We start from the raw sequence: 14,723 nt of genomic DNA, 5'->3' as shown, positions 1-14,723 counted from the left end.
GTGCTTGTCCGTACAGACAACACATCGGTGGTCTCTTACATAAATTGTCAGGGGGTCTGCGTTCTCGTCCACTATGCAAACTGGCGCACCAGATTCTCTTGTGGTCCCTAGGGAAGCTGCTCTCCCTGAAAGCAGTTTATTTCCGGGCCATCAGAATGTAGGAGCAGACATCCTGTTGAGGCAGGGGCTGAGGCCCAGGGAATGGAGGCTCTACACCGAGGTGGTGGAGCACATTTGGGGGGTTTATGGCCAGGCACAAGTGGATCTCTTCACGTCTCAGGATACGACGCACAGTCCACTTTGGTTCTCCCTCACACACCCAGCTCCCTTGGGGCTGGACGTTGTGGTATTGACATGGCCGAGTCTGTACGTCTGTACGTCTGTACATCTTTCCCTGATTACTCTGCTCCCAGGAGTTCTGGAGAAGGTCCGCCGGGACGGAATAATTCTACTACTAGTAGAATCGTACTGGCCGAGCTGACTGGTTCTCGGACCTGGTGTCTCTCCTCAACGGCTCTCCCTTGGAGATTCCAGTCAGGAGGGACCTTCGGTCTCAAGTTGAAGGGGCCTTCACCCCAGCCCAGAGATTTGGAACCTGTGGGTTTGGCCTCTTAGGGGGCCCAACTCATTGACTTTGTAGGATTGAAAATAATCCAAGATATTTTAAATGAACAAACATATTTGCTTTACTGTTTCCACCCCCTCTTTCTACAACAAGGACCATTTGGAGTTCCTAAAGGCACAGAGGTTTCTGATAGTGATCTAGGCCTGTAGGCCAATATGTTTGTACTTTGGGGGTCGATGAATTGTCACACCTTTAGCACAGTGGGTGAAGTGTAATTATCTGATTGGTCAGTTTGAATGTCTCACATCTGGGTTTTAGTCACATGGTCAGGAAAGGATAAAAGAAGATTGAAACTGTTGCTCTGTCTCTTTTGATGCTCTGGCTCTCTTCTTCTCTGGGTCCCTTTCTTAGGGTTCTCTTCTTATTCTTGGGGCTCTCTCCTTTTGCCTCCTCTTTTCTCTCTCTCTCTCTCTCTCTCTCTCTCTCTCTCTTTCTCTCTCTCTCTCAGGTAACATTTTACATGCTGGGTAAGATTAATGGTATAAGTTATCATCACCCCTACATCTATTTTGTAACTATTTTAAGTGTAACTTTTGTATTTTCCGGTTTCCGGTGGCACTGCTCTGCTTGCGACCCGGGCACGCTGTTTACTGCCATCGTCGTTTTGTTTGTTGTTTGCGTTGGTTTGTATGTTTGTGAATGTGTTGCTGCGCTGTGGGAACGTGAAGCCAACATGGCAAGATTTATTCATTACACATATCTTGTGTTGATCATTGTCGGACTATGTGTACCATGCCAAACTTATTCAGCGGGCATCCAGGCCCAGCGTCTTACTACCTACACCCGAGATGCGCTGCTGGCACTCCGATTGTCCAATCTTCCATCTGTGGATTTACCAGCCTGCGTGAGCGCTCGGCCAGCGCGGTCGAGGAAAAGGGGTCGGCGCGGTGGAGCGCGCCAGCGTCTACGACGGAGAGGCAGCAGGCCTCCTCTACCTTCAATGATATTATGCAACGCAAGATCACTTCGAGCTAAAATAGACGAACTTCGGATTAATACCAGGATATGCTCTGAGTATCGTACCTCAAGTTTAACCCTCTGGGGACCAAGCTGTTTTTAGGGTCCTTGAGATGTTCTGACATGCCTTGACATTTGTGCTTTTTTCAGTTATTTATAAACATGTTAATGGCAAAGGTGTAAATTCACTCTATATAGCACAAACAGGGCTACCATAATATGCGAGCAACGTGTATGTAGATGTTTGTATTTTTAAGAGAATAATGTTTATGCGTGGTTATTGGAAAAAATTCAAATGAAAGTTGCTGAATTAAGACCACAAAACACATATTAAATATGTGTCCACAAGACTTTTGACTAATGGATGTTGTCCCTTTGAGTTCTAGCTTCAAAATGATGTAAAAATAGTCTTGCTTTATCGTTCACAAAAAAAAAATACATTGATTTAAATGGTGTAAAACAGGTTTTGCTTGGAAAGCCAATATGCGAGGGGGAGGAGTAGTTTACACCTTAGATTATGAATGTCCCACCCACTCTGCATAATGAGCCATTCACTCAGGTGTGAAACTGACTGAGCCACAATGCAAGGACAAAAGATGTATTTAGAAGAAGACTTATATTGACCATTTAAGATTTCGCTTACATCTCTCTTGTAAATATGTTTTGCTATTTTATTAAAAATGTTACAATTACAACAATAATTACAATTTCAACAATATTTCAAGTGTACTCTTTCTTTGTAAAAAAAAAAAAAAAAAAAAAGATTATAGGCCTACATTTGATCATATGTATTCATTAGTTTGAATATAGCCAACATTGGAACATCTAACATCTTAGTCTATGAATTTATTTTTGACAAAAATAGTATTTTTTTTGCAGTTTAATACGTTGCTTATACAAATACATTTTATTTCAACATATTCCAGTCGATTTTTACTCATCTCAGTAGGCTATAGCAAAGCAGTTTATTCTTTCACACACAGACACGCGATTCATATTTAGGCTAAACAGTCTTTACAAATATGTCCCCTTCATTCATCTCACAGAAAGGCGAGTCATATTATAGAAATGCGATTCATCTTTTTGCGGTTTACATAGGCCTACACTAACGTTATTCCATAACGTTATTCCACACGTGAGAAAAGAAAACAGCCTACCTCACTCCTCAGCGGAATCTGCTCCTCATTTCAGGAGATATTGCTCCTCATCAGCACTGTTCTGAGGAATCTTTTCTCCATAAGGTAGGCTATAATGTCTCACTCGCGAGGAGTCGCGACGCGCTTTGTTTACAGCTGATGTGGGCGTTTCACAGCTCTGAAATAGTTCTCAGAATTTGCGTTTGAATAGCACGCGCTCTCCGGGGAGTGGTCACATTACTGTGAATTAGCTCCTAATGAGCTCGACAGGAGTCGCTCTCTTTTTATACAGATTACAGAAGCTGAGAATATTTGTTTTTTATATAAATGACTTCATTTAAAAGATGCGATCTCAAGCTTTATGCCCGTGGGTCTGTTTGCCTGTTTGACTGAATTTTCGCGGAGTTATAGATCATTTTCGAACGCGTTTCAAATGGGAGTTTACTGACAGAGAGAAGGCAGAAATCGCATCATGTTAATTTTTCTTTATTTGTCAAAAAGCAAAACACTTTATTTTTATTGTGAGTATACAGAAAAAAAATAGAAACTGAACAGGATCGATTGATGTATTACACGAAAATGAAAGATCAAAATTAACAGAGCATTTAGTGTTTATTTTCATTGCTAAAAAAAAAAAAACGGGCAAAACGCGCGGGCGCGTTTGTGGTCCCCAGAGGGTTAACCCTTGTATGGTGTTCGGGTCTGTTAGACCCGTTTTCATTTTTTATCAAAAGAAAAATGATACAATTAATTATTTTTTCAAACTGAGACTCATTGGCCTTGGCTCATTTTCTGTGAGGAATATATATCAGAACACATTTTCAATGAAAACACACTGTACACCCCCCCTACACATTTATATTACACACAGGATGTTCGGGTCCACTGGACCCGGGGCTAATAAAAGTGTGGAAATTGTAGGTCCTGTGTACCTTTACTCTGTCCTCCTCCTGTCAGGGCCTGCTGTTATTGTGTGTATGTTCTTGTATATGGTTTATGAGGACACAAATGTGTATAATGACATGGGAATTACAACGTAAACATGGTTTATGACGACATCTGTGTCCTCATACTAAAACATACTAAATGGTGTTTTTGAAATTCAAAAAATGCCAAAAGTTGTCTGTGATTGGTAGGTTTAGGGGTAGGGTTAGTGTAGGGGGATAGATTATACAGTTTGTACATTAGAAAAACCATTATGCCTATGGAGAGTGACCGTACACCACATATCCAAGTGAGTGTGTGTGTGTGTGTGTGTGTGTGTGTGTGTGTGGGTGTGTCTTTTGTGTGTGTCTGTGTCTTTTGTGTGTGTCTATGTGTGTGTTGTGGGTGTGTGTATGTGTGTGCATGAGTGTGTGTGTGCGTGCGTGTGAGAGAGAGATTGTGTGTAAGTGTGAAAGAGTGCAAGATTGAGTTTTGTGTTTCTACTCCTGCCATTCCCACACGAGGTTGCAATTCTTAAATGTGATCTAACAAAGCTAAAGAGAGAATATTAACCATATATGCTGTTTATATTGCTTGTAATTGGGATGAAGTAGACATCTGTTGAGTATTTTAACATAAAATTTTTGATTGTGTTGAATTAAAAACCCAAAAACGCAGCGGGTCCACCAGACCCACGAACACTGGCTGAGTAACAAAAATATGAACACCACACAAGGGTTAATGGTGATCACGGAAACGTGGTTACACAGGGATATCCAAAACTCTCTGGTTGACATCGATGGATTTTCACTTGTCAGGGCAGACAGGACTGAACAATCCGGAAAAACAAGAGGTGGCGGCATGGCTGTGTATGTAAGTAACAACTGGTGCAAACAGTACACAGTTAGGGAAACACTTTGCTGTCCGGATGTCGAGATTTTGCATTTGACTATGAGACCGTTTTACCTCCCAAGGGAGTTCGGAAGTGTGGCCGTGTGCGTTGTGTACATTCCCCCCAGCGGGAATGCAGCTAGGGCCGCAGCTCGCATTGCTGACTGTGTACACCAAGAACAGCAGCGCGCTCCGGGCGCCCCCGTGTTTGTAATGGGCGACTTCAACCACTGTAAACTTGAATTAGCACTCCCTGGGTTTGAACAATATATCAAGTGCAGCACACGTGAAAACAAGACTCTTGACAAATGTTATGGCAACGTCAAAAATGCCTATGTAGCCAAACCAAAAGCCCCATTGGCCAATTCAGACCACAACGTGATTCACTTAATTCCCATCTACAAAACCATGCTGAAACGCAGTAAGCCACAAGTGAAAACAGTTACCGTGTGGTCTGATGAGAGGATAGAAACACTAAAAGGATGCTTCTTGTGTACAGATTGGAGTGTGTTCCACGACACAGATATTGATGTTACAACAGACACAATCACAGACTACATAAATTATTGCATAGACAGCGTCCTTACAAAGAAAGAGGTTGTGGTTTATCCAAACAATAAGTCTTACGTAACCAAGGACATAAAAGACTGCATTAATCGTAAAAAGGCAGCCTTTAGAAATAAAGACAGAACTGAGCTAAAAGTGGTACAAAAGGAACTGAACCAACTGCTTAATAAAGCCAGAAAACAGCAAAAGGAAGTAATTGAAAGCCACTTCACAACCATGAATTCGAAAAATCTCTGGTACTCAATGAAAGCCATCACTAACATGGCACCAAGCAAGGTACATATAACCACTACAGATGACCGGATGAAAGCTAATGAATTTAATGACTTTTACCTCAGATTTCAAACTCAGGATTTTAACAATGAATGCATTAGTATCCTAAACTCCATCAGCACGGATTTGAACATAGGGCATGAGATAGACTGGTTACAGATACAGTCACTGTTCCAGCATCAGTGTACTAGGAATCATCCTAGTCATCATCCCAGCCCTATGGAAAAAGACTGTTATAATTCCAGTCCCAAAGAAACCCTGTCCCAAGGAGAACAATGATTTTAGACCAGTAGCATTGACATCCATTGTAATGAAATGTTTTGAGAAATATATGGTGTCTCTTCTAAAAACTGAGGTCAACAAAAAGTTAGATCCCTGGCAGTTTGCCTATAAACGGGGTAGGAGTACAGATGATGCTATAAGTAGCATCACCCACCTAGTCCTAAAGCACTTGGAGGACCCGAAGGCCTACGCACGCTTACTTTTTATAGATTTTAGTTCGGCTATTAACACGATTCAGCCAGTTATTTTACTTGAGACACTTAAAAATATGGGTGTAAGCTCTTTTATTGTTAAATGGTATTACTCCTTTTTAACTAATAGGACACAATATGTTAAAGTACACAAGGCAGTCTCAGACCCCAAATCCATCAGCACAGGGGCACCACAGGGTTGTGTGAGCTCCCCTGTCCTTTTTACTATCTATACCAATGAATGTGTGAGTAAACATCCACACAATTACATTGTTAAATTCTCTGATGACACTGCTATCCTTAGCTTATTGTATCGAGACCAAGACACAGTCTCCTACCATTCAGAAATAAAACAGTTTGTGGACTGGTGTGATGCTCACAAACTGATGGTTAACGTCACTAAAACAGAGGAGATGATATTTGACCCAAGATCAATCTGTGAACCTAATCCTGTACTTATTCACAACACACCAATACGTCAGGTTACGTCATATAAGTATCTGGGTGTTTTTATTGATTGTTCCCTTACCTGGCACATTCATGTTGAAAATCTTTGCACCAGGTTGCAACAAAGGATGTACTTTTTAAGAAGGCTAAGACTGTATGGTGTTAATAGCAAACTCCTGTTTTTGTTTTTCAAAATGATTTTAGAGAGTGTGATACGTTATAGCATGCAGACCTGGTATGGTAATCTTTCAGTTCAGTTTAAATCCAAGTTGGGGCGTCTGATCAGTACAGCTTTTAGAATTGTAGGCTACCAAGAACAGTGCTACCTACAGTCACTGTACGAAAAATCTGTGCTCAGGGAGGCACATAAGATTCTGGATGACCCAACCCACATTCTCAATAAGGAACTAGAGTTGTTACACCTCAGGTAAACGATTTAGAATGCCGAACTGCAGGTTAAAGAGGTATAAAAACTCATTCATCCCAGCTGCCATTAAGATGCTAAACAGTAACAAATGACTGTTACCTACTTGTACACTTTTTATCCCCACTGTGTTGTGCACTTTTTTTTTTTTTTTTTTTTCTCTTCACAGTACAGTGTAATGAGGCATGTTTGTATTGTTTATACTCGGTGTATATTTTATGTGGTACGTTGTAAGTGTGTGTCGCAGTGACTGCAGCCCAAGACAAATTTCCCCCTTGGGGGACATTAAAGTATATTTTATCTTTATCTTTTTATAACCATAACCATATTTTGTCATTAAACTTTTTCAATTACAAGTAATATGCTAAATAGTTTTGATTTGGTATTGACTTTGAAGTGCTACAAATTGCAATACAATATCGTCACTCTCTATAGCAACGCTCTCCCACATATTAAGCTATTGTAACTGCACTTATTTCTGTCGTTGGTATAAGTGGCAGTGGGTGGAATAGACAAGAAATGTACAGTTTTCTACCATCTTGCTGACAACGTTTTTTTAGTCATTCGGCAGTCTTGCAGCTTGAATCAATGCAGGAATCCACCCTTACAACTTTGGTCTCTCAACTGAGGTTGTGGAGACCATACTTCACTCCAGAGCTCCCTCCACGAGGAAACTGTATGTATTAAGTGATGGGTTTTCACTTCATATTGCGGATCTCGGACAGTGGGACCCAGTTTACTGCCCGATTGGTACAGTGCTGGAGTTACTGCGGGTTCGTTTTTCCACAGGGTTATCCCCTTCCACACTGAAGGTGTATGTGACGGCCTTAGTGCCTACCATGTCCCTTTTGGTGGTATTTCCCTGAAGGGGGGAAACCTTTGGTTTGTTTCCTCTGTGGTGCTTTTAGACCAGGACAAGAGTATGGCGGCTTAGAAGCCTTATTATATATGTAGATATCCCTGTAGGATGTGGTATGCGGCAGCCTGGTCCTCTCCGCTCACATTCGTAAGGTTTTACAAATTCGACCTGGGCACTTCCCCAGGTTCTCAGGTGCTCTTGTTCTAGTTGTGCAGTATTCACACAGACAGGCTCTGGTTCGTATGGCGTTTTGGTATTCTTGTTCCCAAAGCGTCATCGACGCATCGCGAGTTCCCTCGAAAGGGAACGTCTCAGGTTACGACTGTAACCCTAGTTCCCTGAGAAGGGAACGAGGCGATGCGTCACTTTGCCATACTTCCTACATCCCTGTGATCGACTTGCTTCGGCCCTTTTCGAAGCTAGCATGGTTCTATTCCGGATGTGCTTTATCCTTTCCTGGTCGTGACGTCAACAGCCCATGACGCCCACTCTCGCCATTGGACTAGTTGACACAAGTGCTTCAGATGCAATCACGCAGGAGCTTTCCCAAAGCGTCATTGACGCATCGTCTCGTTCCCTTCTCAGGGAACTAGGGTTACAGTCGTAACCTGAGACGTTTTCCAATATCAAGTACAATAATCGACAATAATAATATTGCAGCCCTACCCTGTAATTAGATCCTATTGTTTAATTTTATAATTTATATAGGCCTACTTTATGTAGCCAATTTAAAATGACATTGATCCCATTACATTATGCAATTGTTGTGTAAATACATTAATGCCACCCCTGAGCAGCATTAAACAGTCTGTAAGTGTAACTAAACATGCCATTCTGTGCCACATTGGCAGTGTAAAGATGGCTTTTGTTGATGCTGATCAAATTTTATTGGCAACAGAAATTCTGTTGGATTAAATTAATTGATTAAATTTAAATATTTGACATATAAAACACATACATTTGACAAGGTAATTATAAAAGTGCTTTTACAAAACTAAAAAATGCTGCTGAACCTGATGTAGGCCTATATACTGTATTTATTCATTATATTTACTAGTCATTGTGGTTGAAAATCTGGAGCAGTTTTACACAGGTTAGAAATACATGTAAGCATTGCAAACAGTGAATGTTTAAACAGGGTTATTTTTGCACTTTAGACTCTGATATTGAATATTGAATTAGTGGAGTTAGAGATAAGACAGACTGTGTCTCAAATAACCTATTGTAAATAATCTTCCATGTCTGCGTAATATTTAATCTATAGTGCAATTATAATAGAAAGTGTTCACATATACAAATTACTTGATAAATATGAACATTTGTTGATTTCATTTGGTTTGTGTAGAATATTAAAGCCATAAAAATGAATGAAATCCAAACGTGTTTGTTTCTTACCAGAAGTTTCTATGAGGAGATTCACCAGTAAAGCGATGATAATAATCGACATAATTTCTGAGAAAACACAGACTCAAATAAAACAAACTCCAGATTTCTCCAGAAACACACAAATAATATGAGAGACAATAAATCAGACTGTCGTGTTCAGTGAGGAAACAGAAACTCACCGGAGACAGAGACTCGTCCGTTAAATCAAAGTGTTAATTACGATGAATTTGAGCCAGACACATTCAGCACATTAATATTTAAATATAATTAATAAAAGCAGACGGAATTTAGTGAGAATCAAACGTGCTCCTCTTTTCCCTCCTGTTTTACTTTCACTTTAACGTCAGTTTAATGATCTTCAATAAAACAGAGACGTCATCAGAACACTCAGTATGTGTGTATTTGCACGTGTGTGCAACTGAATCTACTATTCTAATCTAATCTAACTCATCTGTCTGTCTGTCTGTCTATCTATCTATATGCTAATAATTGTGCTGGATAAACTGAACTTTATGTTCCCAAACTAGAATGGTTAGATTGTGATTCCTTTTTCATTGCAATGGCAGGTCATTTGCCAATTTAGCAGACATTACAAACATTGCATGTCAGTCATTTATGGAATATATATGCATGTACATATACATATACATGATGGCTCACACGATGCAAGATTTTTTAGGAGAATTTGATCATTTCACTGAGATTCAACTCGTTAATTGAGTAAATTGTAGACAATTGTATTTACTCTTTTGCACATGCATTTACATTAAGCATCTTGTTCTGTGGATTCGCCCTCAGCCATCTGTATCAGACTTTACATTTCAGATCATTGTGTGTTTTATTTAAGACAGAAACATCAATCAATGTGCATTTCAATATTAGTTACAATGTTTTATGAAAGAAATGTAACAACCCAAAGTACAACCATCATCTGTTAAATATCAAAAGTATTTGGTCAAGGAACCTTTAGACTTTTTTTAATTAAACATGTTATGCATCATGTTGCTCCATTAATATACAGTATAAAGAAATAGAAATATTTTGAACATTAAATTGTGTGACCCTTGATCTTAAAGGCATGAAGACTTTTGTTCCTCCTGTAAGACTGAGCATTCGGATGGGAACATCACAGTTTGTCGTAAGAGCCAACAATATTCATAATACACAAGTTTAGAGCAGGACCACAGATTAATACACAGGTTATGGAAATTACATTCAGGGAAGTATAAAAAAAAGTATAGTTATAGTAATTAATGTGTTTCTGGATATATGTGTTAGTAACAGAACTCACTTCATCATTTCTGTTTTCAGACACTAGATGAATGTGGGAAAGAAGTTGAGTTTTCAATCCCAGCTTACATCTGGACTGTTTCTCTTCTATTGGTGTAATTTTACACCTCACAAACTGAATAGAAATATGATGAATTCAGTAGAGATGCTGTTAGAATGAGAGCTAAGACACTCCTCATCCATATTACCACCAATTTGCTGTTGGGTTTTATTGTGTTTTCTTTCAGTTGTCTCATGTTTGTTCTCTCTGATAAACTCTGATGTGTAACGATAGGAAAGAGGGAAAAGCATATGTGTCAGTATCTGTGCACATGCTTCATTCTGTCTAAACACACTGGATTGGTCAGTCAAGCTTCTGAGCTGTTACTCAGTAAAGGTTCACTGGACTGTAAGCAAATTAGCTCTATATGAAATATTAATAATCAATAATAACTGGTTATAATTGATTATGAATATTTAATTATTATTCATAACGGATTATGATCAATAATTAATATTTTAATTATTTTTAATTATTTTCAGAATTTACTTGTAGCAGAATCAATAGTATGATCATTTTATCAGTTCATCCAATGAACAGAAAGCATAAACAAGTATTAACTCTAGGAAATATAATATCTTCCTGGCCAAGAAAGAATTAATCTCCAGCTAACAATAAATTAAGAAATAATCACGGGTACCAGCATCGGTAACTTAGATCGAAGTTTAAGACAATAAATTTGATAAGCACACACACAAGCAATATCTTTTTAAATACGAAAAATACTTTATTGATTATATACTAACACACAAAGCTGATTAGCTAAAATATCTAACACAAACCCACGCACACGCACACATTCATACAAGTTACAGAAAGAATTACAAAAAGAAATATATAAAGAAAAATAAAAAGGGAAGGATGAGTTTAGAAAGGCGTTTAAGGGTAAGAGGAAGGAAATTCCGAAGTTCTATGCACTTGTAAGACCTGACCTGGAACGAACCATCAATCATTAATTTAACCCTTCTATCGTTTCTTAAACAGGTTAATATTTTTATACACCAGTTAAGCTTTTAAATGTCTGGAGGTATCTACTTGCGTTTCCGTTTGAGGGTTCCCTTTTGTTGGGTAAAAAGGGTTTTTTCGGGGTCCGTTGGTTGATCTCCTCGTGCTTGGAGAGCTTCGGGAAAACCAGTCACGTGGTGGCTGGGGGATGAATGAAAAGTCTTTGGAGTTGAAAGCGTGCGTTGCAGAAGAAACGTGGTCGGAATCTTGTCGCAAAACTTAACTTAGAACCGAGACTCACAACGGAAAATAAAGGAAAACTTAGAAAAGGAAAGAAGATTTAGACTAGAGTAGTAAGATGGCTTGAATAAAGCTGTTGAACCCGTTCTTCTGATCTTAATTTGGGTTCCTCGGTCTGCGCGTTTGTTACATGGTTACTGGTCTGCCGGAACTTAGAGAGAACTGGCGAACAGAGAATCAAAGATTTTAAACTCAAAAGCTTGTCCCCCCTCCTGAAGAGATCGGACCAATTAGACACTGGCTTTGTTTGCCAAGTCATAAATCATGTCTTCCCTGAGGGGGTTTCTCTATTTAAAAACCAGATGTAACAGCTTAGGCATGATTTCTAATTATCAGAATATGAAACATTTTACACAGATTTAATTAAAGCCATCTTGCTAGTTGTGTTCGTAAGATAGCATTGATATGAAACAGTACACACTTTCATTCACACATCTAACAGTTATAACCAGGGATGAATTATATGGGATCAAGGCATATTAAATGGACACATATATCGTAGAAATACATAGAATGATGTATGATTGTGATGTTATGATGTGATGATATGATGTTGTCCATTGAAAATTGTTCTTGAATAATTTCTAGTTATTGGTAAGAATCAGTTCTCTGGTGTGAAGAGAAAAGAAACTCTGTTTGTTCGTTCAGAGGTCTTAAGGAGGAGGGGTTCAGGAATGTTGTGGGGCTATTTCTGAACCAATCTGTCTTTTTAAAAAAAAACTCATATTAGCCGCTTTCCGACCAAGTAGTTACAGGAACTTAGTTCTAGGAACTGTCCACTTCTAAACAGTTCTAAGAACTACTCTCCCCCAAACTCGGTTTTGCTGTTTGCGTTCGCACTGGCCAAGTGGCCATAGGAACTGGTAGGAGGGGTAAGGGAGTGACGCAAGCACGGTGACTTTTATTTTGACGGCGCGACGGACCTTTATTTTGGTGGCGCTGAGAACGCCAGAGCAAACAATGCTCGCATCCTCTGTGTTTATTAGTTAGCGATCTGTCTAACAGTACTGTTTAATATGTTATTAGATAGAACTGTTATAGAAAGTAGACAGTAGATGAAAAAAGGTTATTAGCCTATGCTGTGAGGTTGATGTCCAGTGTTGCTAGCTGGGCAGATAAACATAATCATGTTTGGCTTGGTCCCCTCAAAGTTGCGTTGGATTTTCTCATCAGCATAAAGGTTTAGAGACACATCTATCACTGTTTTCCATGTTTGTATAGTTAGTTTATGGAGTAAATATATAGGCTATAATCTGTGTGTTTACATTCTAGCTGTTTTAAAAATGGCGGGTGCTGGTGTTCCGCGTGCGTTCGGTCAATCAGCGTACACTAACGTCACGGGTAGTTCCTATAGTGCTGGTTTAGACCCTACTCTGAAGTAGGACCCAAATTAGTTCCTACAAATGGTGTTCCTAGAACTAAAATCGTTCCTAGTTCCTGCGGTGCGAACACGCCGACATCCGGGTACTTTAGCCAATAGTTCTAGGAACTGTGAAAAGGTTCCTCCGGTCGGAAAGCGGCTATTGACAAGCTTTTCGTTAGTTTGGTCATTAGAAGGGTCTTTTGCAGACTCTCTGGCGCCGGGATGGTGAGTTTTATGGACTTTGATAGGTGTATGTCTCTTGGTGTGTAAAGTGTATGGGCTTGAGACAGCCCTGAGGTCATGAGTATTTCCTGTTGAAATCTGTTTGCATCATGGGACCTCTTAATTGTGGGATTCTCTCAACCAGTCGGCGTTTCGGCAACAAATCTCGCATTGTCCATTCATTATTTAGTTGGTGTTGGGGGAGGCTCTTTTAAATAGCCAGAATGATGACGATCATGAGACGTTCTGAACAAATCTTCTCTTTTGTTCGGCAGGAAGTAGAGAGTTTGAATTAATTTTCTGGAAGAAAATTAGTCTGTGGTTGGTTTCTACTCATTGTCGCTACAGGACTCTACAGCTGATTCTACAGGTTCTGGACAATCCAGAATTATAAGTGAATTCTGATCACCTACACCTGGATTAAACAGTGGAACGACTGGTCCAGTGAATCTGATCCTCATGGTCAGCAGATGTTTCCTCTCTTTGACATTGTAAAATGACAGCAGACCGTCATCATAATCTAACAGAACTCCCAGTCGTTCAGGTCTTGGCGTCAAAACAGTTTAGAACAGTGGCGGAACTAGAGTTTTATACATGGGGTGGCCAGGGGGTGGCCACTGCCACTTTCGGGGGTACACAGTACACACACACACACACACACACACACACACACATACATACACAGTGGAAAAGCTTATGGAAGGAATTGGGTCACTCTGTTTGTGTCTATAAGTGTTGAACATCCAAAATATTTGCAGAAAACAAAGCTGAAGTACCAAGGAGATAAGATACCGTAGCATGTGTCTGTTATGAACTGCTGCGTTTATTTACCAAAAAAAAAAACACCCTCACATTTACAAAAAAAATGTTTTTTTTTAATTAGATATAGCAGGCATCAAGCAGACATGTACTTGAAACATGTAAACAATTGTATTGCCCATCAATATAAAATCTTATCCTAGGAAGATTTAATACAACATAATTCTTTCTTTATAATAATTTATAATTATTCTTTCTAATTATAATTATTTAATTTATAATTATTTTTTGTGTTCATTTTTGGGTGAACTATCCTTTTAATCTGGCAAAATCATCTCAACTTAAATTCCTGAATTGGGTATGTGATTGACTGCCTGTGTCTGGTAGATGCTCTGAGCTGTTCCTGGTTCTGAAGTCTGACCACACTGACTAACCAGTGATGATGCAAGGGCTGGGGTCTGTTTGCACCTGATCTGCCTGTTAGTCCAGTCATTTTAAGCCAAAATGGGGGTCAACCTTGAACAAATTGCAACAGAAGCAAACTCAACTGATTTTGTATCCTCAATATGTCCTAAGTAAGGAAAAACAAGTCCCTAAGAATCCCATTAGGGGAAAGTTTCGAAAAAGACCCAAATATAGCCTATTCATACACCTATTCATTCTTTTACTCACATGAATAGGGTAAAAAATGTAACCTTTAGATATCAACATGAAAATTACGGAGTTGATTACTTATATCAAGACAAACAAAAAATGTATGACAAGTTTTTTAAAATTGTTTGTTAACATGGACAAACGGTGCATTATCTAATTACAGATGTGCTATTTTGCATAAATACCAC

The 14,723-nt window shown here is 39.2% G+C and overlaps 1 protein-coding gene across 2 annotated transcripts in view; it reads right to left on the bottom strand.

Annotated features, from left to right (window-relative positions):
* The window catches only part of LOC311079265 (butyrophilin-like protein 8), a 30,338-nt gene extending 20,990 nt beyond the window's left edge, over positions 1–9,348 (bottom strand). Inside the window, exons 1-2 of one of the 2 annotated variants that reach the window (XM_084108527.1) lie at positions 9,142–9,348; positions 8,972–9,028 (exon numbers count right to left, since the gene is read on the bottom strand). In XM_084108527.1, the coding sequence (XP_083964653.1) occupies positions 8,972–9,023 (52 nt within the window). In that variant the 5' untranslated portion in view covers positions 9,024–9,028; positions 9,142–9,348. The remainder of the gene's footprint in view (positions 1–8,971; positions 9,029–9,141) is intronic. The other variant, XM_084108528.1, reaches the window with a different exon arrangement.
* Positions 9,349–14,723: the final 5,375 nt, after the last annotated feature.

This window comes from Abramis brama (genome assembly GCF_963993115.1).
Source record: "Abramis brama genome assembly, chromosome: 3".
NCBI lineage: Eukaryota > Metazoa > Chordata > Actinopteri > Cypriniformes > Leuciscidae > Abramis > Abramis brama.
The sequence above is the reverse complement of the archived record's forward strand: the minus strand, read 5'-3'. Positions and strand labels throughout refer to the sequence as shown.